General features: G+C 42.7%; 1 protein-coding gene across 2 annotated transcripts in view; it reads right to left on the bottom strand.

Moving 5' to 3' along the window:
- Window positions 1–26,801, bottom strand: part of SLC6A6 (solute carrier family 6 member 6) — a 138,803-nt gene that overhangs the window by 2,243 nt on the left and 109,759 nt on the right. For both annotated transcript variants that reach the window (XM_029601379.1, XM_029601381.1), the window contains exons 10-12: window positions 25,243–25,380; window positions 5,913–6,015; window positions 4,590–4,690 (exon numbers count right to left, since the gene is read on the bottom strand). In XM_029601379.1, coding sequence (XP_029457239.1) covers window positions 4,590–4,690; window positions 5,913–6,015; window positions 25,243–25,380 — 342 coding nt within the window. The remainder of the gene's footprint in view (window positions 1–4,589; window positions 4,691–5,912; window positions 6,016–25,242; window positions 25,381–26,801) is intronic.

The following is a 26,801-nucleotide window of genomic DNA, read 5'->3' as shown; positions in this document are numbered from 1 at the left end:
TATCAAAATTACATCCATCTGGTTCTTACAAATTATTTCAAGTCTTGTGTGTTGAAGGTTCTCATCCTTGATTTCTGAAGTGAATGGGCATTAATTATATCTTCAGGTTTAGGTACCCTAGAATACTGGGTGATTTGAAATTCCAAAGTGATTGTTACGTTATCTGAAAGAACGCTGAATCATCTTCTAACCTTTGCTGATTATCTGTCACTAATTTATTCTTTACCTGTTTCTTCATTTTCTCTTACTGTTCCATATCTCAGATTTATCTGCCTCTCTTCTTCAGTTCTTCTAGAATTCTTTGGGTTTTTTGTCTTATCCTTTTATCAGACTGCTCCCTTTATTTACCCAATTTCTCGCTTTCTCCCTTTGTGCATTTTTATTTCTTCTTGGTCCTCTCCCTCCCTCTTTTTGGGCTTCATGTTCCAAAGTGCATGAAAGGAATCCATGCGCAATTGCCTGACTGGCACCTATGTTTTTAGGTGAGCAATACTTGAATTCAAATAGGCCAAAATAACTGTGCAAGGCTGATCTATCATATATGGAGTATTTCTGCATAATTGGACATGTAATTTGTAAATTTATCTAAAGTCACAGCTCTCTCTCCCTTACTGATGTGGTCTCTTCTCCCTTCTGCTTTCTCTGTGCTGCTCCTCACATTTAAGTTAAGATTCCTGTTGCCTATATTTTCCTGAGCCATCCCCTGCCTGCATTCCTTGAGGCTTTCCATTTTAGCCAGCAAATGTTTAAATTCACTGTACATTAACCATAATAAGTAGGACATATATGAGGGGGCCTAGCCAAGATGGCGACGTGAGAGGGTGCATGGAGAAGCTGCTCTTTCAAGAAATAAAATGTTTTCCTTTTCAATATGCCTGCAAAACGGAAAGGTAAAATTTGGGTATACTCCCCTGAACCCGTTTTACCTAGCGGCCAAAAGATGATCATGGCCTATGCAGCCCCGATGTTGGAAGTGAAGGGGGATGTTTGCCCCGCTGCAGCGAGTGGAGAGGGTGCTCCACCATCGCCTGGTGAGACCACGCTCAGTCCCCCTGATTGCCGGCTGCCGCTGGCTCCAGCGACTCTGGTGAAACCTCTTGAAGCAGCTCAGGGAGATAAGATGCTCTGCCTGAAGGGAGGGGGGGGAGGGACACCGAGAGAGTGAAACTGCACCTGCACTACGACTCTTCTCAAGTCTGATGAAAACAATGCGGCCTGGAGGACTGGAGGGATTGGATCCATCTTTATCTCCAATTGATCCAGTAGAAGAGGAATGCAGGATTTGGGATGTCCAAGCACTGGAAGCAGCAGGAACATCGACTGCCAAGGCAGGGGGTGAGTTATTTCAACTACCCCCTAAACCGGCAATAGTCACCCTGGACACTCTATGGGACCTAGTGGCCAGTTTGTATTTGGTTTGTGAAAGCAAATACTCTAAGGTGGAAATGGAGTTACAATCCCTTAATCAGAACCTGGGAGGACAAATAAAAGAAATGGGAAATAAGGTATCAAATGTTGAACAGAAAGTTTCTCAAGTCCAAGTCGTGAATGTGAACCTGATTAAGGATATTGGTATGCAATCAAAGAGACTGGAATTTCTTGAGAACTTTACAAGACATTTAAATTTGAGGTTCCTTAATTTTCCCAGGGCTTTGGGTGAGAATATCCAAAGCACATTGAAAAAGTTTCTTTGTGAATGTTTGAAGTTTGAAGAATCTCAAATACCTGTGATTAATAAAGCTTATTTCCTGACTAGGTCGATGAAAAAAAACAGAAGGAAATTGTTTGGAAGCCATGGAAAACTTAACTCAGTTTATTGAAAGTTTGGCGGTAGAAATCATGGGTAGAGGAACTTTGCTGGTCTCTTTCATCATAAAAAGAGACGTCAGTAAAGTAATGCAAACTTATTTTTTAAATATGGGTGTAGAATTGAGTATTGAGTGACAAATGTTTGGCTCGTGGCTATGCAAAATCAGTGATTAAAAAAGCCTACAAACGTGCATTATTTTCTAACAGGGACAATTTATTGATTAAGTCACAGAAGGAAACCCCATCTAGAATGATTTGTTCTATCCCATATTCGTCAAAGACATCGCAGATTAAAGATTTAGTGAGAAAATATAGGAATATTTTATCTCCTTTGAAAATCTTTGATGAGGGTCCGATTTTTGCGATTAAAAAATGCAAACGTTTGTGGGATAATTTGAACCAACGGGGTATAAAAGTTGGTGAGGGATCAAATTATGGTCAACAAATGTGTGGGTCTTGTTCAATTTGCTGTCACGTATTGATTGTACAAAGGTTTCAACATTCCAATTTGAAACGTCCTTATATACTTCCAGATTTGTTTACTTGTGATACTGCAGGAGTAGTGTATGCAATTTTATGTCCATGTTCATTGATTTACATTGGACAAACTACAAGGCCGGTAAGGACACGTATTATTGAACACAAAAGCAGGATCAGAATGTGTAAGGAGGATGCCCCTTTAGTTAAACATTGGATGGATGAAAAACATGGGGTGGAGCAATTGAAATTTTTTGTGGTTAAAAAAGTAGGCTTAGAGCTGGGGGGTGATCTATCTTTAATTTTGAGACGTGTAGAACAAAGGCTCATTTATGAATGGAACATGAGTTCCCCCCAAGGCCTTAATGGCCTGATTGAATGGACAGCGTTTCTTTGATAAAGTCAGTAGATAGGGATTTGGTGTTTTCCTTAGTGGTGGCAATTCTATTTAAGGGGTAGATTGATGTTATTAATGGTCTAATGAGATTACTCTTTGGCTATATAAGTGTAAGGATAGACGGTGTGTTTTGTGTCACTACCTGTGGGACAATTTCGTCAGTTCCGGTTTTTGACGTGACTACGTGATCGGTTTGGTGTTTGCTCAGGTAAGCGTGTTTATTCTCTTTGGTTACTTTAATCTGTAATTATCTTTTTGGTTGCAGTTTGTGCGACTGGAAGTAATGGTTTGAAGCACTACTTTTTGAAGCAGTCTTTAACATGTTTAAACGGTCCTTGAAGAGATGAAATTAATTTTGAGACCTGTGAATTTAAGCGTTTCAGAAGTGTGTATGCATGGTCGTTGTGGAAGGTAAGATGTTAGGTTCGAATGGGATATAGTGTGTGGGTGTGGGTTGCGAGCAGATATTTTAACTGTAGTATTTTTTGTTTTAAGAGGATTCGTTGGCGAGTATAGTTTTGGCAAGAAATTATCCCTGAAGAAGCCCGTTGTTTTCGGGTGAAACAAGGATCCCTTGTCGGATGAGTCCATTGGAGAGTGCTGATTCTATATTTGGACACTGGACATTGGAAGTTTCTACTGAATGTGCCTACCTTTAAGAGATGATATATATTGTAGACCCAGTGGTCCATAATAATTTTTTGATGATGTGATTTATTTGATTTTTTCTTTAGATTATTTAGGCTATTTGCACATGATATTGTTTACAATCTAGTGATATTTACTGTACTTTTGAACTGCATGTCCATGTACATTTTTGATTAATGGATTAATATGGAACTAAATATTTGTGGGTATTATGTAATACATTATGTGGTATTTTAGTGGTTGTGATTGAATGGTGTGGATGTGAATGAGTGTATGAGCTAGATAGTATTTATTGTCTAGTTAGAATTTTTATCATGTGGTCTCATGAATAAAAAATGTTTGCACAGATTGATGTGTGATGTGGTATAAGATTTGTGTGTTCTCTTATGTAGATGTTATTGTAGAATTTTATGGCCAGGTTGTAAAAATCTTTCCGGAGTTATCCAAACCGACACAGGTTAGAAGAAGGGAGTTCTTAGGTTTGAGGCCATAAGTATTGGCTTTAGGGTATACCTTTACACTTAGATACCCCTGTTGTTGTCTCATAAGACGTAAAGATGAGAGTTTTGAATTTACAGTTGTAGAGCAACTTAAGTCCATTTTGTATGCCAGGAATGTGACTAAGTATTATTGAAGAAGGTTAATAAGACAATCATGAGAATGTAAACCGACATAACACATTAAGCCAGTTTTTCTTGATATTTAGTATACTATTGTAAAGACTCCCTTAAATATCAGGCTAGGTACCTCAATTATTTCCTCACAATATAAGAAAAGTATTTTGTATTTTGGTCTTTTTGACTGGCTGTTTGTATGGTTATAATACTTGTCTTATTTTCTTTTCCTGTTGAAGTATGTGAAAATACTTTGTGAAAAATTAATAAAATTATGAATTAAAAAAAAACAAAACCATAATAAGTATTCTCTCAATATTTTGGGCATTTCTATTTAGAACTGGACAAGACAATTTGCCTCATCCAAGCATGGTTGAAAACCCTGCCACTACTCTTCCTCACTAGGCAGGGTGAAATGATTATAATATGAGACTGAACAGAAATGGTCCAACTGGTGAATAAATGTCCCCAACTGTATTGCCATAATGAAAGTCACAAGAAGGTATAGATGAGAAGAGACATACCAGAGACTGTACATAATGCCTTCCTGGGTGCCAAAGAGAAAAGAGGAAGGACAGAGGCCATTCAAGGCAGGCATAAAATATTCGAAAAGCCTTACTCTGCAAAGTGAGAAAAAAACTCACCAGGCACAGAATGGGTGTGACTGCAGACCAGCACCACTTCATCCAAGGACTCGGTCTGTACCCAATCATGTCCTCGACAGCATCATAAAACTTATCAGCACCTGGCACAAAGTCACCCAAAGGTACATCAGGAAAAGAAATGTCACAGGACTGCATCTGAGACAACTTCAGACATATCTGCAGACTGTATGGAAGCCTTAGAGAACCCAGTTGGAGTATGGAAGATATTCACGAGGAGGATTTCCATATCTCTTACATCAGGGGTGGCCAACTCCAGTTCTCAAGAGCCACAAAAAGGCCTGGTTTTCAGGATATCCACAATGAATAGGCATTAGTTAGATTTGGATACAATGGAGACAGTAAATGCAAATCCATCTTATGCATATTCATTGTGAATATCCTGAAATCCTGGTCTGTTTAGCCCAGTGGTTCTCAAGCCAGTGCTCGGGATATACCCAGCCAGTCAGGTTTTCAGGATACCCACAATGATTATGCATGAGAGAGATTTGCATGCACTGCCTCCATTTTATGCAAATCTCTCTCATGCCTATTCATTGTGGATATCCTGCAAACATGACTGGCTGGGTATGTCCTGAGTACGCCTGGAGTAGCCTAATGCACATAACGAATACTCATGGAACAGTAATAAATAAAAACAGCAATCTGGAGGACATGCTGGAAAGGGGCTACTGCCAGCATTGCATTCAACAATATTGGTAAAGACTATTTATATAAACAAGCTATACACATATTGTGAGGGTTAGATGACAAAAGAATCTGCATTACCAAGAACTACTGCAATGCACAGTTCAGTGATTTAGCTTTCCACCGAAATCAATGTTTTCAGACTGTAATATACCAGAATTGTGTCATTTTGTCTCACAATAACACAGACACTATGTAACTATATTATCAAACAGTATCTCCAATGCATTTACAATATTACAAGAGGACAAATAATTACCGAGCTGCAATCTGACCTTGAAATTATAGCATAAAACTGTATCGCGATCTGTATCTGAGGTATGTCGTAGTTTGACTCTAGATATGTATTGAAGGGATCTGCATCGTAATTGCCATACTTATGAGCCTTGACTATTGTTTTATTTGTTCTTTTACTTCTGTGACTTGAATGGTAAATAAGGCTTAGTTTGAGTCAAGAAGGTTGTAAACTTTGTAAAACATGTGATTATTCCCTGGCATTTTGGAATGTTTGAGGTTAAGATGCTTATTTTGCACTGTGCAAGAAACCATCCAATAATATGCAAGGGAATGCTATTAAAAATCCCAGCCCCAGAAATAAATCTGAAGGTTGGTACTTACCGTAAACCCAAGCAACAGCAATGCATTCAAAGAAAGCCACCCACAGCAGGCAGACTCCACTGGCCGCATAATATTCAAAAAGCTGGAAAACGTACATGCCACCCTGTCCAAGGGAAAGCCAGGTTTTAGAAAAGACAGATGACAGCCTGATGTTGTAAACACAAGCCTCATAGGATCATAGTGCATATTTTCTTGGAGTGGAGGAATAGCCTAAGTTAGAGCCACACTGGGAATTGGGAAGCCTGGGTTCAAAAGCCACTTTTCCCACCGACATTCTTCGGGATCTTTAGCAAGCCACTTTGTTCTCCATTGCCTGGTACAAATTTAAAATTGCTTAATAAATCAGGCCCTTAGATTGCAAGCCCTCTAGGGCAGGGAAATACCTACTAAACCTGATTTATAACTTGCCTTGGAGCTTGGATTTGAAAAGGCGACTAATTCAATCTTAACTCCAAAAGTAGAAGTTCTGACTTGTGGTGACTCTGTTCCAAATATCTGGGGCCCAATCCAGGCTTGCTCTAGAGAACAAACTTTTATGTTTAGTTTGCAATCTGGGCTCGGATTTTCTTTTTCTGCTGATGATGAAGTTGTTAATTGCAATCCAACCCTTTCCCACCCATGCCTCTCGCAGCTGGTAAGTAAACTGACTGGTTCATCTCTAGATCAAGCTAACAAATAAACACCGACAGCATCCCATCTTCAAGTTTTGCAACTACTCCTGAAATAAACAACATTTGAGGTATAGGTATTTAACAATGTATATCCATTTAAGAAGGAATACCGGTATATATTTCTTGGAATTTTTCAGGATTTGGAGATTTAACAGAATACTATTTTTATTTTGTTTTCTTTTTTTTTGGTGAGCTGATTATTAATAGGAGGAATTCAGGGAGACAAACCTGCCAGCCAGTAAAATACTATTCAAGGCTTATCCAGCAGTATCAGGCTACGAAAAGTTCACCTTATGTGTTGAAAGCACTCTTATAAAAGAAATGAGTTGAATGAACACACTGGGGCTCCGAAAGAGATATCTTAATAGGCAGAATGTTAGAAAAGGAATGACTTCCACAGTGAGGAGAATGGCGTTACATTAATTCTTTCACATGGGATCTGCTGCACTTATTTCTTTATTTTATTCCCTTCAATCTGATATTCCACCACAAGGCAGGGTATAATAAAAAAGATAACATACAAAAGGCCGAGCAGATAAAGCATACATTCCTGTGGGTCTTCTTCCTCAGTAGGTTCCGGTTAGGTATCTATTTCCAGATTATGTGTCTGGCAGTGGCCCAGGTATTAGGAGGGAATCATGCCCATTGTAGCATTTGCTGTGTCACTATATCATCAGCCTGCCACATCTCCCTTAAAGGGAGGGGGTGCCATGGCTTAAAGGCCAGATGTTTGAACTATGAGCTAGAATGCCCTGCAATGTAAGCTCACATTCCCACTTTCACTGGGAAAATTGTATTGGCCTATTCTTCATTTTTCTAATTTAATATAATAATAATATTGCGCCATCTCCTTTCCCCGTCACCCCTCAGCGTCTTCTATAGAGTACAGTACATGCTAAACAGCCCTCCACCCCAGGAATGGCTGTGGGGACTGTATGGAGGTAGAAACTTGTAAAACACCACGAGATTGGGTCAGTGTCAACAACCAGCATTGTTCTTATCGGAGGAACATGAGTTGTACCCCTAGCAGTGAAGCACTGCGTGTTGGGAACATCAACTCCTAAGAGTATAAAAAGGGAGGGATGTTTCTTGTGTTTGTTTGGGCAGTTATGTAACATATGATAATGTAAAAAATGTTCCCTCCTCCTTTTTTCATACTTATTGCTTGTGATTGGACAAGAGGTTGAGCTGATGTAATAAGACTCATTCCTTTTCTTCTCTCTCTCTACATTTCTGCTGCTTCAAGCTTCATTTCTGATCTAACCAGCGACTATGTTGTAGCTAGTAAAGAGAGTAGGCTTTATTTTTACACAATCTTTTTCTCAAAAAAAATACTGAACATGTTTTTGGGAACTTACTATTAAGGAGCGTGTGAAAGAAAAATTAGTTTCTTACCTGATAATTTTCGTTCCTGTAGTACCTCGGATCAGTCCAGACTCCTGGGTTTTTCCCCCCCTCTTGCAGATGGAGACAGAGCAGTTACCATAACAACACTCAGACTATAAATAGAATGGTGCCACCTACAGTCCGTCAGTATTACTCAATGTCAAAGCAGAATGGAACTCTCAAAACCATTATAACTTAACTAGTCCACTGAACCCTCCTGGGACCTGAACCTTGAAAAAACCACTTGAGGACAAAACATTAAAAATCTCTGTCAATCTGAAATAACAAAATAGATAAGAACCGAGCGGACTCTCCCGTTCTTCCATGCCTCTGATGGACAGGACTCTGGACTGATCCGTGGTACTACAGGAATGAAAATTATCAGGTAAGAAATGAATTTTCCTTTCCCTGTACAAACCAGGATCAGTCCAGACTCCTGGGATGTACCAGAGCTTTCTTACCTGGGATGGGATCCGGAGAGGCCCACTCAAAGCACTTCCTCTCCAAATCCTCCTGAAACTGGAGCCTGGATATCCAATCTGTAATGTCTCGCAAAACTATGCAGAGATTTCCACGTAGCCGCCCTGCAAATTTCCTGCGGTGATACCATCGGACACTCTGCCCGAGACGTCACTTGTGAATAAGTAGAGTGGGCACGCAGATCCGTAGGAAGGGATCTACCATGAAGGAGATAGGATCGAACTAATAGCCTCCTTTAGCCAACGAGCTATAGTAGCTTTGGATGCCTGCTGTCCTCGTTTAGGACCATTCCACAGCACAAAAAGATGGTCATTCACAAGAAACTCATTGGTAATCTCAAGGTAACACAGCATAGCTCTGCGAATGTCAAGCTTCCGCAAGTCGCTAGCCAAAGGATCCGAATGGTTTAAGTCCGTAAAGACTGCAGCTCCACCAATTGGTTGACATGAAAAGACGAAACCACTTTCAGCAAGAAAGACGGAACTGTCCTTAAAGAAATGCCCGAGTCCAAAATTCGCAAAAAGGGTTCCCTACAGGAAAGCGCCTGGAGTTTTGACATCCTACGAGCTGAAGTAATGACCACCAGAAAAATCACCTTCCAAGTAAGATCTTTTAGAGTCGATCTCTTCAAAGGCTCAAAAGGCACCAAGCAAAGGTCAGTGAGGACTAAATTCAAACTCCACGACGGATAAGGATGCCGAAGCAGAGGACGCAAGTGTTTTTCTCCCTTAAGAAATCGAACTACATCCAGATGTGCCGCTAACGCTACAGCCTGGATGGAACCACGCAAACAACCAAGTGCTGCAACCTGCACTCTGAGAAAACTACATGACAACTCTTTAGAAAGACCGGATTGTAAAAAACACAGAATATCCGACACCGAAGCCTGGGTAGGCGCAACCTCACGGTCCAAACACCAAGACTCAAAAACTTTCCATACTCTAACATATGTGAGATTGGTAGAAGTCTTACACAATCGGAGAAGCGTAGCTACCACAGCCAGAGAATAGCCCTTGCGAGTTAACCTCTGCCTTTCAAAAGCCATACCACTAGACAGAAGCGATCGACATCCTCCAAACAAATGGCCCTTGATGCAGCAGGGCTGGGAGAACCGGAAACCGCAAAGGACCGTCCACCGCGAGATTGAGAAGGTCCGCAAACCAGGGACGTCTCGGCCATTCTGGAGCTATCAGAATGACCTCCGTGGGATGGATCTCTACCCACTGGAGCACTTTGCCGATCAATGGCCAAGGTGGGAAGACATATAGCAGAACCTCGGTGGACCAAGGCAACACTTGGGCATCTACCCCTTCTGCTGCCATCTCTCTGCAATGAGCGTAGAACTCGGCACTTTGGCATTCCGAAAAGTTGCCATCAGGTCCATGCTGGGTGTGCCCCATGCATCGCATATGAATTGAAATGCAGTCTCAACCAGCTCCCATTCTCCGGGATCTAGACGGTGATGACTGAGAAAGTCTGCCTGCACATTGTCCATGCCGGTGATGTGAGATGCTGCTATGCTTACCAAGTTCAGCTCTGCCCAGCTGATCAGTTGGCGAGCTTGTATTGCCACTGGTTGACTTCTGGTTCCTCCTTGGCGATTGATGTACGCCACCGTGGTCACATTGTCTGAGAGAATTCTGACCGACTTGCTCTGGAGGAGAGGATGGAACGCTTGCAATGCTAACCATACCGCCCTGGTTTCCAGTCAATTGATCGACCAGAGCTATTCGACGGGGGACCAAAGTCCCTGCACTGATTTTCCTTGGCATACCACACCCCAGCCTGAGAGACTGGCATCTGTGGTGACCACTGACCAGTGGGGCACCTCCAAGGGAACTCCTCGGGTTAAATTGTCCATCACTAACCACCAATCGAGACTGGCTCACGCTGTCTCCATAAGTGGTAAAGGTAGATTAAAAAGCTCGGAGACTGGGTTCCATCGGGAAAGTAATGCGGACTGTAAACGTCTCATATGAGCAAAGGCTCGGGATTACTTGGAATTGGACTTGCAACTTTGAGATGCGTTCCATGGTAAGAAAAACTCTGCCTTGCTGAGTGTCGAAAGGAGCACCCAAATATTCCAACGACTGAGTGGGCTCCAGTTGGCTCCTGGCGAGATTGACCACCCTGTCTAGGGATTGCAGGAGCTGAAGTACTTTCTGAATTGCCTCCTGGGCAAGCGCTTTTGACTTCACACGGATCAGCCAATCGTCCAAGTAAGGATGCACCAGTAACCCCTCTCTGCGGAGAAGGGCTGCCACCACCACCATCACCTTGGTGAATGTCGTGGTTGCTGTATCCAGACCAAAGGGTAAAGCCCAAAACTGAAAATGCTGATGCAGAACTGAAAACCGAAGAAACCTCTGGTGGTCTGATTGAATGCCTATGTGAAGATACTCTCCGTGAGGTCTAAGGATGCTAGAAACTCTCCCTTGCGAACCGAGGCAATGACAGACCGAAGCATCTCTATGCGAAACCAGGGAACCCAGAGACATCTGTTTACACTCTTAAGATCCAGAATCGGCAGAAAGGATCCCTCTTTTTTTGGCACTATGAAGTAAATGGAGTAATGGCCCTTCCTTCTTGCCTCTGGAGGCACTGAGATAATGTCTTCTAGTTGCAGAAGTCATTGTAAAGTGTCCTGCATCGCTCTTCTTTTGGTTTCTTAACCACAGGGAGAAATTAGAAATCGGTCCCGAGGACGCTGTTCAAAATCTAAAATGTAGCTGTCTCTTATCACGGTAAGGACCCACTGGTCCATCGTTACTTTGGTCCATTCCTCGTAAAACAGGGACAGTCTGCCCCCTATCTCTGGTACTGAGGAATGGACCTGCACCCCTTCATTGTGATGCTTTTACACTGGAAGCAGACTGGGAGGTACCAGGTCTGCTGAACTGATGGCCCCGAAAGGACTGGGACCAAGTCTGTTGCCTGTTAGGAGCTTGCCAAAAAGCGGCCGCGGTTCGGTCTAGATGGGCAAAATCTTCGATTCCCTCTGAATCTGGCCCGAGAGGCAAAGGAACCTCTGGTAACCAATGAATCTTATTCTCACCCAAAGATTGGATCATATCTTCTAGATCCTTACCGAAAGTAGTTTGCCTTTGAAGGGTAAGGACCAGTTTCTCAACCAGAGGAGCCTACGAGCTGAGACAGCTGAAACCATGGATCTAGCCGATATGCGCAAAAGATCATGCAGTGCATCCACGCTGTATGCCACCGAAGCTTCCACACGACCTGCTTGGACTGCCTCTTCATCCGATAAGTCAGCGTTAGCTTGCAATTGCTGAACCCAGCGGAGACCTGCTTGTAAGGCGAAATTGCTGCAAATAGCTACACGCACTCCCAGTGCAGAAAACTCAAAAATCCTTTTAAGTTGCACTTCCAATTTCCTGTCTTACAGGTCCTTGAGTGCTGTAGCTCCAGTGCCCGGAATTGTGGTCTTCTTGGTAACAGCGGACACTGCCGCATCTACTTTGGGTACTCGAAGCAGCTCTAAAGCATCCTCTGGCAGAGGATATATCTTGTCCATGGCCTTACTCACTTTCAAACTCAGATCCGGGGGTATCCCATTCTTGAAAAAGCAAATCTGTAGCCGAGAAATGAAAAGGAAAAGAAGAAGCAAAGCCTCTCAGACCCAGCGACACAGGATCTAGGGCACCCAATTTAGATTCCTCTGGGGGACATTTAATGCCCAGTTCCACTAAAATAGCAGGAATAAGGGTCCCAATTCCTCCTTTCTAAAAAGGCGCACCACGTTTGGGCCATCCCCCTCCGCAGCATGCGTCCCACGCATTGCGCTATGGTGCTGTAAATCAGAGTCTACATCCACCCCCTGCGGGGGTTTGGGCTGAAGGTCTGGGTCATCTGGATCAGTGTCCTGACTAGAAGTATCTGGAGTAATCTGGGAAACCCCTGACCGACAGATACGTTTAGGCTGAATAGGCTCCGCACCTCCCTCAGGGGTAGACCTAGAACTCTGAGAAACATCCTTTTTGCCAGCTTGCAGCTTCCCTAACTTCTTCTCCTTGTAAGCTTTATGGAGCAACAACACAAATTGTGAGGAAAAAGAGGAAGAGGTATCCTCCATGGCAGGGTGTGAAGGTTCCCTGTCCATTGGAACACCTTGCTGGGGAAAAAGAGAAGGAGGTAAAATCCCTTCCCCCCAGCACTGGCACTAGTCACAACCCTGAAAGATTGAAAAAGAGCCCCCGTTCCCGCACTGAAAGGGAACTGATCAGCTTTAGAGTGAATTGCAGCACAGGTCCCTACAGGGACTCGGGGAGATTTTGCTTTTGCTAGTTTTTCCAGATTTAACATTTTTTCTGGCTCCCAACAACCCCTCCCTCCCCCCCCAGGATACAATTAGAGCAAAGATCCTCCCTAGAGAGTCACACGTGGGCCGACCCTCACGCGCGGCAAACCGACAAACGAGGCATCGTGTTATGACAGAAAAATTACATTAAACAAAATAAAACAAATTTTGACAAAAATTGTGAAGAAATAGCCAGAAACAAATAGCAAGCACTGCGCTGAGACAGAGAGAGAGAGAGAGAGAGTCGACGTGGGAGAAAACAAAAGTAAAACTTTTTTTTTTAAATTATAAAACTTGCCCGGCAGTGGTCCAATGTGCTGATTCCTTCAGGTGGAGTGAGCCGGGCTCCCCACCCAGCTGCTGAGAAGATAAGTAAGGCCCTCGACCCTATGAAGCAGCTGCCTCAGACCAGCGTGGGATGGTTCTCTCTGAACCTAACGACCACCTGGGAGGCTAACGACCACTGTGCTGCCACAAGCTGCTTTCTTATGCTCGTTCTTTTTCTGTTTTGTTTTTTTTAAATAAAGCTTAAACAAGCCAGAAAACAAAAGACAAAAACCCCCCCTAAACTAATTAAACACAAGAATAACCAAGTAGGTGTGTTTCGGGAGTGGGAATCGCGGGGAATCACATACTTGGGTCAGTTGCTTACACAGGAGGGTGTGGTTTTGAAGTTCGCGGAGTTTGGCAGCCTCTATAATTTGGGGGTTAAACACACTTTCCCCTACTTGCAGATACGCCACTATGTGGGAGCCCTATCTGATATCATTAAGAATTCTTCGGTGTTTACAACTTTAGACAGTATGTTTCACTTTGAATGTGCTAAAGTTCCTTCATTGTCTGTTTATTACAAAGCTTTACAACAACAGGAACGGGTGGATATTTGTTCCTGTTTGGTGACTCGTTGGAACCGAGATGGGGATTTTCAAATTACGAACATTATCTTACGTGTATGCTTTCGGCGTATAGCCTGGAACTCTGCCAATATGTATTATCAGGAGCTGCAATTTAAATTTTTATGCCGGGCATATGTGTCTCCCCAAATGGCCCATAGATTGACCGTCGCCTCCTCACCCACATGTACTCGGTGCAATCAGGCTGAGGGTACTTTGTCTCACGTCTTCTGGACTTGCTCCCGTGTCCATAAATTTTGGCATAGGGTGGCAGACTACATGGCGGACTTACAGGATGTGGCTTTTCCCATTTCCCCCATGTAGCTTTTATTTGGCTGTATCTCCCTCATTAGGATTCGAGATCCTGGCTCCTGCCTGTTGTTACAAAAATCCAGTTTAGTGGGGAAGAAAATTATTCTGTTGGTTTGGAGGTCATCTGACGCACCGTCATTTTGGGCCTGGAGAAATCACTTTCACGCTATGATGACGATGGAGGGATTGGCTTCCTGGGGCTCCCCACGTCGACGACGAATGTTTCTCAGTATATGGAATCCTTACATTCAACAACTCTCACACCGAGCTCGCAGTCTAGTGCTGAATGACTGATCGGAAGCCCACCAGCATGCACATTGACATCATTGAGGATCATGGAAGACGATGCCCTTATTTCAACTGTCTGCCTACGAGAAGGGGTTAATAGGGGGTGGATGGGAGGAGATTGGGAATGGGCTGGGAGGGATTTGCCGAAGGGAAGAATGATGTACTTGTTTATTGTCCGGGCTTGATATTATGAGGAGGGATCAGAACCTACCCTCCTCATTGTATATTTGTTATGGAAAACTCAATAAAAATTGTTTCAACTAAGAATAACCAAGTAGGCACACAACCCAGACTGTAGGTTTGGCATCTCCCCCATCTCCTGGAGACAGAAGAATACTGCTGGACTGTAGGTGGCACCATTCTATTTATAGTCTGAGCGTTGTTATGGTAACTGCTCTGTCTCCATCTGCTGGGGGGAGGGGGGGGGGGCAAAACCCAGGAGTCTGGACTGATCCGGGTATGTACAGGGAATTCTTTCTTCTGTTCTATTTATTTTGAACACAGAGGTTGAACCACAACTTTCAACATTGGATAACTGCCAGGTTCTTGTGGCCTGGTTTGGCCTCTGTTGGAAACAGGATGCTGGGTTTGATGGACCCTTGGTCTGACCCAGCATGGCAATTTCTTATGTTCTTATCAACGGCAGGGGAGAAGAAAAACTGATACTTCACGCATATCCAGCATAGCTCTCTGCTTCAACGGCAGGGGAGAAGAAAAACTGATACTTCACGCATATCCAGCATAGCTCTCTGCTTCAACAGCAGGGGAGAAGAAAAACTGATACTTCACGCATATCCAGCATAGCTCTCTGCTTCAACAGCAGGGGAGAAGAAAAACTGATACTTCACGCATATCCAGCATAGCTCTCTGCTTCAACAGCAGGGGAGAAGAAAAAAGGATTCGCACTCACAAAGCGGGGAGTAGCTGGCTTGTTACGGCGGTTACTACCCCAAACCAAATAAGCCTGATACTTCACTTTCAATGCATATCCTGCTTCAACGGCAGGGGAGAAGAAAAACTGATACTTCACGCATATCCAGCATAGCTCTCTGCTTCAACGGCAGGGGAGAAGAAAAACTGATACTACAAGCATATCCAGCATAGCTCCCTGCTTCAACGGCAGGGGAGAAGAAAAACAACCAATAAGGGCTGAATAACACAGTCTGGGTAAAACAAATAAGCATGGGTGTAGCTTGCTTATTGCGGCGGTTACTTCCCCTACTACCCATAACTAATCAAGCTTGATATTTCACTTGGTTGCAGCTCCATCACTGCTCTCTACATTAATGGTGGGGATGGAAGGGAAATAGAACCAAAGAGCTAAGAGAAACAGATAAGTATGAGAAAAAAAATGTGAAGCTTGCTGGGCAGACTGGATGGGCCGTTTGGTCTTCTTCTGCCGTCATTTCTATGTTTCTATGTTTCTATATATTTTCTTTAGACTGTAATAGGTCTTAAACATACAATGTGCTTACCACGCTAGAAAGTTTCATAAGAATTAAAAAATAATTTTTGGCAACATGGCTTGAGCTAAATTGGAAGACCTTGTGATACTAAAAAATGGAAAATCCTACCCTGCAGGGTTGACCAAGATGTGAGCCCTTTTCAACAAAATGGACATCACTGATGTATTGGAACAAGACTGCATGGCTGAAAGAGAAGCCAAGAAGCAGTGGGAAAGTCATAAAGCCAAGTTCAAAACAGAAATCATCCTGCATGTAAGTAATGACATCTTAAAGCTAACTAAAGATCTACCTACAAGGAAAGAGATGTGGTAAATGCTTAAGGAGACATTTGCACAGGTGTCTATGTGTGAGAAGCAGCAGGCAGTAAGATAGCTGTCATGAAAATCTTTGTTACACAACAGGAGGGAACAAAGGTAATTACCAATAGATGTGGATCAATATGAACTGCTTAGAGCTTAGCATAAGAATTGTTAGACATGATATTTTCATATGCTGTTTTTTAGTTTGCCTAGTAACAAGTAAAAATAAAGACAGGAAAAGCTTCTGTAGGTAGTCTGATAAGTTCAGTGCCTATCTTTCTGGGAGACAGAAACTGCAGCTCGGAGCATAAACTTGCTAAAAACTGAATTCTAGATAACTTAATTGGACTAGAGCCAGAAATGGGGGTATAAGGGAAAGATAAATAACAATCTCTGGCAGATCATCGAGAGAGTGCCTCAGCCATTTCATGTTGATCTCCAGGCCTGTGTCTCCTGATCACCAACAGAGAATACCTGGTCAAAATTGACAACTCAGAATCCCCACGCATCCCCCTCATGCAAGGCGTCCCCCAAGGATCCTCCCTATCTTCAACCCTCTTTAACATCTATCTCTTCCCTCTCTGCTATCTTCTTTCTGACCTAGGTCTTAATTTCTTCCTGTATGCGGATGATGTCCAGATCCTCATCCGCATTCAAAAAACCCTCAAAGACCCCCTGCATTTCTGGGAATCCTGCCTAGCTTCCATCAACGTCCTTTTAGCCAACCTCCAACTTGCACTTAACACAACTAAAACAGAAATCCTCCTCATATCCAACAATCCTGAAATCACTTCGCAGGTCACATCCAACACACCCACCCCCACCCACCCCCTCCTGCCATCTGTAAGAGACCTAGGTGTTGTATTAGATCAACGCCTTAATTTTCAACCCCATATCAAATTTCTACTAAAAGGAAGATTCTATAAACTCCACATCCTCAAAAAACTTAAACCCCTCCTCCACCCTCAGGACTTCCATCTAGTTTTGCAGTCTACCATTCTATCCAAATTGGATTACTGCAACTCCCTTCTCCTAGGCCTCCCTTACTCTACAATTAAACCACTACAAATCCTGCAGAACTCCATGGCTAGAATCATCATTGACACACATTTCCCCAGCATTAAAAGATCTGCACTGGCTTCCCATCCCTTTCCGGATAAAATACAAAACCCTCACCGTTCTTCATAATGCATTCTACAAAAACAATCCTGCATGGCTCAAGGAAATGCTGTGCTTCCGTACCTCTAATCGTCCATCCAGAGCCACCTTCGCAGGCACCCTACACATCCCACCCTTCAAAACTGCACACCTCTCCCTTACCAGAGAAAGAGCATTTACCATAGCTGGCCCTACACTATGGAATTCACTCCCCATGTCTCTCCACCTTGAACCCTCCTTACCCCACTTCAAAAAAGGCATCAAAACCTGGCTTTTCTTACAGGCCTACCCTGATGCCAATCAAACCTAAACCCCTTTATTGCTTCCAGCCCTGCTACCCTCTAATAATGATGCATCTTAAGGAAACGTTGACTATATAATCATTGAAATGTTATTTTTGCATTAATGTTTTAATATAGTTCCTATCTACATTCCTTCTCTCCCTTACGCTCTGCAACCTATGTTTTTCACGCTACTTATGCGCTTGCTTTCACCCGCCCCCCATCTCTCCCTTTTTCTATTCCTGCTCCCCTTTCCCTGTCCTTTTGTAATTTCTCTTTCCTCGCTACAAGAGTTGATTGTAAACCGGCATGATATGTCCTATGAATGTCAGTATATCAAAAGTTCTTAAATAAATAAATAAATTTTCCAGATACATTGACTCACAAGGGGAGACTATGAGGGAAGTATCTTTGTACAAATCTTTATGCATAGCTTTATTACTGCAATACTGTCTGCTTTTGCTGATTTTTACAATATTTACAATATTTAGTAAACCAAGTATTTGCTTTAACAAGCTTATGTTTGTATGTTCTATGACGTAATATACCACTACTCATTCCACAGTTTACACTGTGGTTTCCAAATCTATAATTTTCCAAAGACTGCTAACACAAAGTTAACAGAAGGTGAGAACCTAACTACACATGTGTCAATGCACCAGATGGGCTCAAAAAGGAGTTTATGCTCCATTTGCTGCCTGAGAGCTATCCAAACACTATAGGACTACTTAGACTACACCCTGAAATGTCACTTATTTATTTATTTATTTATTTATTTAAAGGCTTTTATATACCTGAGTTCATGTACTAGTACATACCACTTCAGTTTACACAGAACCAATAGTGGAAAATTACATCAAACAAGTGTATATAAAATAACAAGGCTAACTTTGTAGGAACTTAGAACTTGAGGTAAAGGAGAGAACAGGACCAAGTGGTAACAGATCAATGTAAATAGCTAAATAATAAATACAAATTCTTACAATAAATACAAATGCTTACAGATTACAGTCTTCAAAATCTAAGTTTACATCTTCAGAATGTTTAAATCTACAAGAACTAACGGTTACATCTTCAAGGTTTGTAGACTTCAAAGCTGAGGTTACATCTGACTTAAAGGTATTGGTGTAGCATGCTGTAAATTTAACGATTGGGAATATGAGACCAAGAAATACAATTAAGAGTTGCGGCATCAGACATCTGGTTAATGAGATTATGAAATGCGTGAATGAGTCTAGTTCTGGGACGTGGCTCTGAGCGAAAACTTTAAGTGAAGGCTTTTGTAAAGAGCCAGGTTTTGAGTTTCTTTTTGAATGTTCGAGTACAGGTTTCAAGACGAATGTCCTTGGGGAGGGCATTCCAATGGAGGGGGCTGGCAGTCGAGAATGCACGTTTCTTGAGTGAGGACTTGGCTGAAGGTACGTGTAAGGTGCCTAAGTAACTGGTTCTGATTGGTCTTGATGATGCATGTGGACGAAGTGGACAGCTTAGATCAAGCGATGTTTGGGAATGGATGGTCTTGTGTGTTATAGTTAGCACTTTGAAAATGATTCTGGATCTGATAGGGAGCCAGTGTAAGTTTTTTAGTATGGGTGTTATGTGTTCACCTCTGCTGGTGTTAGTAAGAATCCTGGCAGCGGAGTTCTGCAACATTTGTAGAGGTTTGGTGGTGATGGCTGGAAGGCCTATAAGCAGAGAGTTGCAGTAATCGATTTTAGAAAATAGAATTGTTTGGAGGACTGTTCTAAAGTCCTGAAAATGTAGGAGAGGTTTCAACTTTTTCAGAATGTGTAGTTTGTAATAGCATTCTTTCGTTGTGTTCTTGACAAATTCTTTGAGGTTCAGCCTATTGTCTAAGGTAACTTATGCAGGCAATAGCACAGCTTGAAACGTGTAGGCAACTATGAGAACAGAAATATTGAGAAAAATCTCATCGTGTCTTTAAGGAAGAAACAAGGAATGTGGTGTGTTGTCTGTGCAAGAAGAAAAGACATGTAAAAATTAATTGCAAACTTCATAAAGGCATCATTAAGACAGCTTCTACTATTAGAATACAAAGCTATTTGCGGAAGAGAAAGGAAAGAGGAAGCCTCCAAACTGCAGTAAGGTAGGAACACAGTTCAAAGGGAAAATGTCAATAATGATGTCAACAGACAAATTCTTATTAAAGAAAGGGAAAGAACCCAAATGAAGATAATAAGCATAAGTGTTGCCCCAATTCAGGTACCTCATACCACTATGTGTGCTAGGGATGTGCCTAATTATATACTGGTTTCTGGGATGAAGCAATCAGCATTGCCACCTATTCACAGAATCGTCTACCAATCAAGGCTGCAAATAAAACATGAGCTATGGAATGTATACAAGCCTAATTATCTCATTGGAGAGTGCTGGACTGCAAAGCTTATGTGCATATTCCCCCCAAAAAGATAAATAAATTGCAATAGAGGAGTGAATTAGGAATAATGCTGGGATATGCTGTAGGAGCTAAGGGTTATAGAATCCTGGATCTCAAAACAAAAGAAGTAAAAAGATGTGGCATGGCATATTTTGATGAACGAGAAAGGATGTAGAGTGGAAGAGTAGCATTGTGGTTAGAGCAGTGGGCTATGGACAAGGAAAACCAGAGGTCAAATTTCACTGCTGCTTCTTGTGACCTTGGGCAAGTCACTTTACTCTCTGTTGCCTCAGGTACAAATTTAGATTGTGAGCCCTCTGGAGACAAGGAAATACCCCCAGTACCTGAATGTAATCTGCTTTGAAGTGCTGAAAAGTGGAATATTAAAAAACAAAATAAACCAGCGTGAGTTACTAAGTTTTGGAAATAAAATAGCAAAAGCAAGATGCACATGGCTCTACCCACTAACGGGCCAATACAGTAAAAATTGCGGGAGAGCGGGCCCAGCGCGCGCACAGGCCCCTCTCCTGTGCGCGCGATTCAGTAAGTTAATTTATTTAAATTAGGGCCCGCGGTAAAAAGAGGCGCTAGGGACACTAGTGTGTTCCTAGCGCCTCATTTTGGACAGGAGCGGCGGCTGTCAGCGAGTTTGACGGCCGACGCTCAATTTTGCAGGCGTCGGTTCTCAAACCCGCTGACAGCCATGGGTTCGGAAACCGGATGCCGGCAAAATTGAGTGTCCGGTTTTCAACCCGCAAGCCCATTTTAAATTTTTTAAAAATTATTTTTAACTTATTTTTAACTTTTGGGACCTCCGACTTAATATCGCCAAGATATTAAGTTGGAGGGTGCACAGAAAAGCAGTTTTTACTGCTTTTCTGTGCTGTTCCCCGGCGCCGGCAGAAATTAGCGCCTACCTTTGGGTAGGCGCTAATTTCTTAAAGTAAAATGTGCGGCTTGGCTGCACAATTTTCTTACTGTATCGCGCGGGAATGACTAATAGGGCCATCAACATGCATTTGCATGTTGTGGGCGCTATTAGTCTCGGGGGGTGGGGGGTGGGAGGTTGGACACGTGTTTTCGACGCGCTATTACCCCTTACTGAATAAGGGGTAAAACTAGCACGTCGAAAATGCATGTATCAGCCTGTAAGAGAGCATGAAGGCACTACTGAGCAAGAGGCTGATGTTGTTGACATGCAAGTAGAGGACTGCATGGCTGCCAGTGATAATGACTTTCGAGAAGAAGAATAGGCAGATGCTGATGATGTGTTTTTTCTCAAACAGAGAAATTCAGTCTCAGAGCCTGAGGAACATTATAATGCTGACAGCACAGAAGGAGATGCAGCACCTATAGAACCGGAGCCAAAGCTAAAAGATCACAGAAAGGACATTCACCAGAATGCATGTGCTGCACAATTCAAGAAAAAGCTGTGTTTGACCCAACATCACAGAGAGACATTGAGCATATGCTTCCTGCTGAAGCAGAAAAATAGAGAAATGCAGCAAAAGAAGAAATAGAGGCTCTTCAATAAATAAATAAATAAATAAGACCGGGACACTGACTAAATTGCCAAGAGGCATGTGAGCTGTAGAATGCCACTGGATTTTTTAAACTAAGCATGATGCAGAGGGAAATGTGTGGACACAAGGCAAGACTGGTAGCCAAAGGCTACATGCAAAAATATGAAGCTGACCTCAACCAAACGTTTGCACCGGTTATGAAGCACACAACCATAAGAATCCTGCTTGGTATGGCAGCAAGCAAAACTTTACAAGTGGAACATCTTGACATAAAGACTGCTTTTCTGCATGAAAAGCTTAAAGAAAAATGCGTATGTATCAGCCACCAGGATTTGAATGACCTGGCGAGAAACTGATGCGCAAACTACGCAAATCCATATATAGGATAAGAAGCAAGCTGCTAAGGCATGGGCTGACAAGCTGAGCAAGATGCTGAGAAGCATGGGATTTGTGTTATGTGGAAGACCGGATTACATACTGTGAAAAGGATGAAAACAGGTCAGAAATCATAGGCGGCTTAAACAAAGAAGTGGCATAAAACTGTTAGGAAATAGAAGTTACTATCCAGGGACTGATACACAAAAGACAGTGGAGTGCCTCAGGGATCTGTATTGGGACCCTTACTGTTCAATATATTTATAAATGATCTGGAAAGAAATACGACGAGTGAGATAATCAAATTTGCAGATGACACAAAATTGTTCAGAGTAGTTAAATCACAAGCAGATTGTGATAAATTGCAGGAAGACCTTGTGAGACTGGAAAATTGGGCATCCAAATGGCAGATGAAATTTAATGTGGATAAGTGCAAGGTGATGCATATAGGGAAAAATAACCCATGCTATAATTACACGATGTTGGGTTCCATATTAGGTGCTACAACCCAAGAAAGAGATCTAGGTGTCATAGTGGATAACACATTGAAATCGTCGGTTCAGTGTGCTGCGGCAGTCAAAAAAGCAAACAGAATGTTGGGAATTATTAGAAAAGGAATGATGAATAAAACGGAAAATGTCATAATGCCTCTGTATCGCTCCATGGTGAGACCGCACCTTGAATACTGTGTACAATTCTGGTCGCCGCATCTCAAAAAAGATATAATTGCGATGGAGAAGGTACAGAGAAGGGCTACCAAAATGATAAGGGGAATGGAACAACTCCCCTATGAGGAAAGACTAAAGAGGTTAGGACTTTTCAGCTTGGAGAAGAGACAACTGAGGGGGGATATGATAGAGGTGTTTAAAATCATGAGAGGTCTAGAACGGGTAGATGTGAATCGGTTATTTACTCTTTCGGATAGTAGAAAGACTAGGGGACACTCCATGAAGTTAGCATGGGGCACATTTAAAACTAATCGGAGAAAGTTCTTTTTTACTCAACGCACAATTAAACTCTGGAATTTGTTGCCAGAGAATGTGGTTCGTGCAGTTAGTATAGCTGTGTTTAAAAAAGGATTGGATAAGTTCTTGGAGGAGAAGTCCATTACCTGCTATTAAGTTCACTTAGAGAATAGCCACTGCCATTAGCAATGGTTACATGGAATAGACTTAGTTTTTGGGTACTTGCCAGGTTCTTATGGCCTGGATTGGCCACTGTTGGAAACAGGATGCTGGGCTTGATGGACCCTTGGTCTGACCCAGTATGGCATTTTCTTATGTTCTTATGTTCTTATGACATTACCTGTTAAACCACAGACAAAAGATCAAAGATCTTATAGATTTTTCTGGGTCTGTCTAAAGCCAACAAAACTGGTACTCCCATGGCAAAAGGCTACTAAAAAAGGAGGTGGAAATAATAATAATAAAAAAAGACTCTTTACTAATAATCATTATAGGGAAGCAATTGGGAAACTTCTCTATATTGCAACAGTGTCCAGACCCCACCCAGCCAGTGCTGTGAGCCTGTTTATCAGAAGAGTGGTTAATCCAATTCAGGAGGGCTTGACAGCAGGAAAAAGGCTGGGAAGGTTCATAAAAGGAACAATGAACTTAAAACTGAAGTTACCAGCCCCTGAGAGTTCAAACCTGACTGGTATGTGGAAGCAGATTGGGGAGGGGACAGGAGGGAGAGAAAATCAACAACAACTTTCACAAAAGTGCAGTTATCACCTGGTTGAGCCTGAAGCAGACAGTTGTGGCTTTATCTTCCATGGAGGCAGAGCACTGTGCTGCAGGGCAAGCTGTCAGAGAACTTGCATGGCTGTACAAGTTATTTGCAGACTTTGGGATCGATCAACTGACACCAGAACAGTTTTTTCAAAGACAACCAAGGGTGTATAAAAATGGCAGAAACAAAACATCTCAAGCCAAACAAGAAACACATGGAGATAAAAATACATCAGCCTGCTTTTAAAAGGGCCGCAAACGTAAATTTATTTATTTATTTGTTTATTTATTTAACAGCTTTTAATATACCGGTGTTCGTAGGGCACATCACGCCGGTTTACAATAAACTTGTGAAAGGAGGAAATTACAAAAAACAGGGAGCGGGTGAGGGGAGCAGGTGAGAAAAGGGGCGGGAAGTGGGGAGGAAAGAAATGAAGCAGAAGGGATAGCAGCTGAGAAGATAGAGAAAAGTAACCATAAATGTGGAGAAGTTAAATTACAACAGGAAAAAATTTACAGCAGGAAGACTGCAGAGGAGTGATTGTATAAAGGAGGATATACATAACAACTTATTTACAGCAGGGTATAGAGTACTAATAACTTATGGCAAAAGAATTCAGATACCTTACAACTTATTTACAGCAGGGGCATAGGGTACAATTTACTTAATTAATAAATAACAGGGGTCGCGCACGTGGTCGGGCCTTGCACGCACCACGCGCATTTTCAGAAGGGCCCGGTCACGCACATAACCCCCGTTATGTGCTGAAGTGCCAGACCTCTCCAAAGGGACAGGCCAGGAAGAAGGGTCTGGGTGGGGTTGGGACAGCGCCATTCGACGCTGTCCTGGGGAAGCGCACACCGGCAGCAGGCCAGCGTGCATAACTTATTTCTGCTCATCAGAGCAGGTAAATTACAGAACAAAAAAAATAGAGTAGGTAGGTAGGGGTGAGGGGTTGGGGTGGAGAGAGGAAAGGGGAGGAAGGTTAGGTAGGGGGTTAGGGAAGTTCCTTCCCAGTCCGCTCCTTAATTGGAGTCATCCCTCCCCTGTGCTTGCGAGTCGCTGGCCGCCCGCACACGCGCGCAGACATCTGATTTTAGAACATGCTCGCAGCGGCGGGCCCATATTACAAAATCGAGGCTACTATGTGCACGCACCAGGAACCGCGCACACATGGATGCGCGCGCACACCTCTTAAAATCGACCCCATGTGAGGGATACATATGAGAAAGGATTGGTTAAACTAACATACTGCCCCACAGAGTACTTGGTGGCAGATATATTAACTCAATCTTTGTCCAGGGATCATTTCTTGGCCCTGTGTGACAAATTGAGACTAGCGTAATAATGGACAGTAAATGTGTGGAGTTGCTGAGCAGGGGATTGTCGGGAGCATCATCTCCTAAGAGTATAAACAGGAAGGGATGGTTCTTATGTTTGTTGGCGCTAATGGACAGTTTTGTAAAATAAGGTAATGTTAAAAATGTTCCCTCCTTTTTTTCCAAACTTACTGCTTGTGATTGGACAAGGGGTTGAGCTGATGTCATAAGACCCACCCCTTTTCTTCTCTTTGCTTGTTTTCTGCTTCACTTCTGATCTGACCAGAGACTATGCTGTAGCTACTAAACAGAGCAGGCTTTCTTATTTTTGCACAGATGTTTGTTGTTCTCAAATAAATACTGAACATTTTTTTTAACTTACTATTAAGCGGCATCACAGACTGTACTGAGTGAAGCCTCACCCATCTCACTTACTTGAGTAACCATAGTCAGTCCCAGAAGATAGCTGAGGAAACACACGATAGCGATGAAGATTTCCCTTCGGTAGCCCTTCCTTAAGAAGGACGGGTAGAGATCCACCAAGGATGTGATCTGTCCTTCAACTTCAACAAACTGCAGGGAGACCAAACCAGGTCAGGCTTATCATGGACTATTGGACAAGAGTTACATCCTCTCACACAACTGTACCAAATGAAGTGTCGTCAGCACAATAATTTCCTAAAAGCATTCCTCCATTTAGAAAAAGATGACATGCTTAAGGGGAATTGTGCAATTTGTCCCTCATTCTCTCAAGGACAGGCAGAAACAGGGATGCAGCGGGGCCTGGTGGCAGACACTTGGTCAGTCCTGGTTTTTTGAAAGTCCATTCTGCAAGCTAGGGATGTCAAAACACTAGAACTGACCCAAAGTCTCCCTCCAAAAACTGGATCATATTTCAGCCCTTACTCAAATATACATCTATGAAGGACTGCAGCTCTGTTTCCCTCCAGCTTTTATGTATCACGCAGCTTAGTCATCATTATTTATGTAACATTATTAAATGTAGCTGTATCCATATTCAGCTCATGCTGACTGTCCACTTAATATGGTGTGATGCACACAATTCCTTCTTTATTTTCAGTTTACATTGTACTTCTGAATATTCACTTGGCTGTTGCGAGGTTTAGGCAGTAGTGTAGGGGGTTACGGGCCACTTTGACATTCAATGTGAGACGTATGAACAGAATAGTGGTCTCTTGTGAAGATTTGATGACCTTCGGAGTGAGGAAACTCACCCAAACATGAGATTGGTGCAATTTTCTCTCCACCTAGCTTGATGTTACCCAGGTAGAGAGTCCATCAAGCTAGGTGGAGAGAACATTGCACCAATCTCATGTTTGGGTGAATTTCCTCACTCCGAAGGTCATCAAATCTTCACAAGAGACCACTGTTCTGTTTGTACATCTCACATTGAATGTCAAAGTGGCCCCTAACCCCCTACACTACTACCTAAACCTCACCTCGAGTTACTAGGTGGGCCTCCCATAGGGATATATATACCTATCTAGGAAGAGGGCATTATGTCTAGGTTTGTTCATTTTCTCTCTCTCTCTCTCTCTCTCTCTCTCTCTCACTCACACACACACACACACAAACATGGTCCCCCATGGCTTTATGCAGGAATTACAACAGGTCTGGCAGATAAGTTTATCTAGCTAACTTTACTATCTGGACTGCATCCAAATATAGACCTCAAAGTGTCAAATATATTTCTGGTAAAAAGGCTGACGGGATTTCCAAGAAATGATTACAAGATCTCTTCTTGTAAAGCAGATGGGCATGGGTGTAGCTTGCTTATTGCGGCAGTTACTTCCCCTACTTCCCCTACTACCCATAACTAATCAAGCTTGATATTTCACTTGGTTGCAGCTCCATCACTGCTCTCTACATTAATGGTGGGGGTGGAAGGGAAATAGAACCAAAGAGCTAAGAGAAACAGATAAGTATGAGAAAAAAATGTGAAGACTGGATGGGCCGTTTGGTCTTCTTCTGCC

This window comes from Rhinatrema bivittatum, chromosome 4 (assembly GCF_901001135.1).
Source record: "Rhinatrema bivittatum chromosome 4, aRhiBiv1.1, whole genome shotgun sequence".
NCBI classification, from domain to species: Eukaryota; Metazoa; Chordata; class Amphibia; order Gymnophiona; family Rhinatrematidae; genus Rhinatrema; species Rhinatrema bivittatum.
Note: the sequence above shows the minus strand (reverse complement) of the source record. Positions and strands in the feature narration are given on the sequence as shown.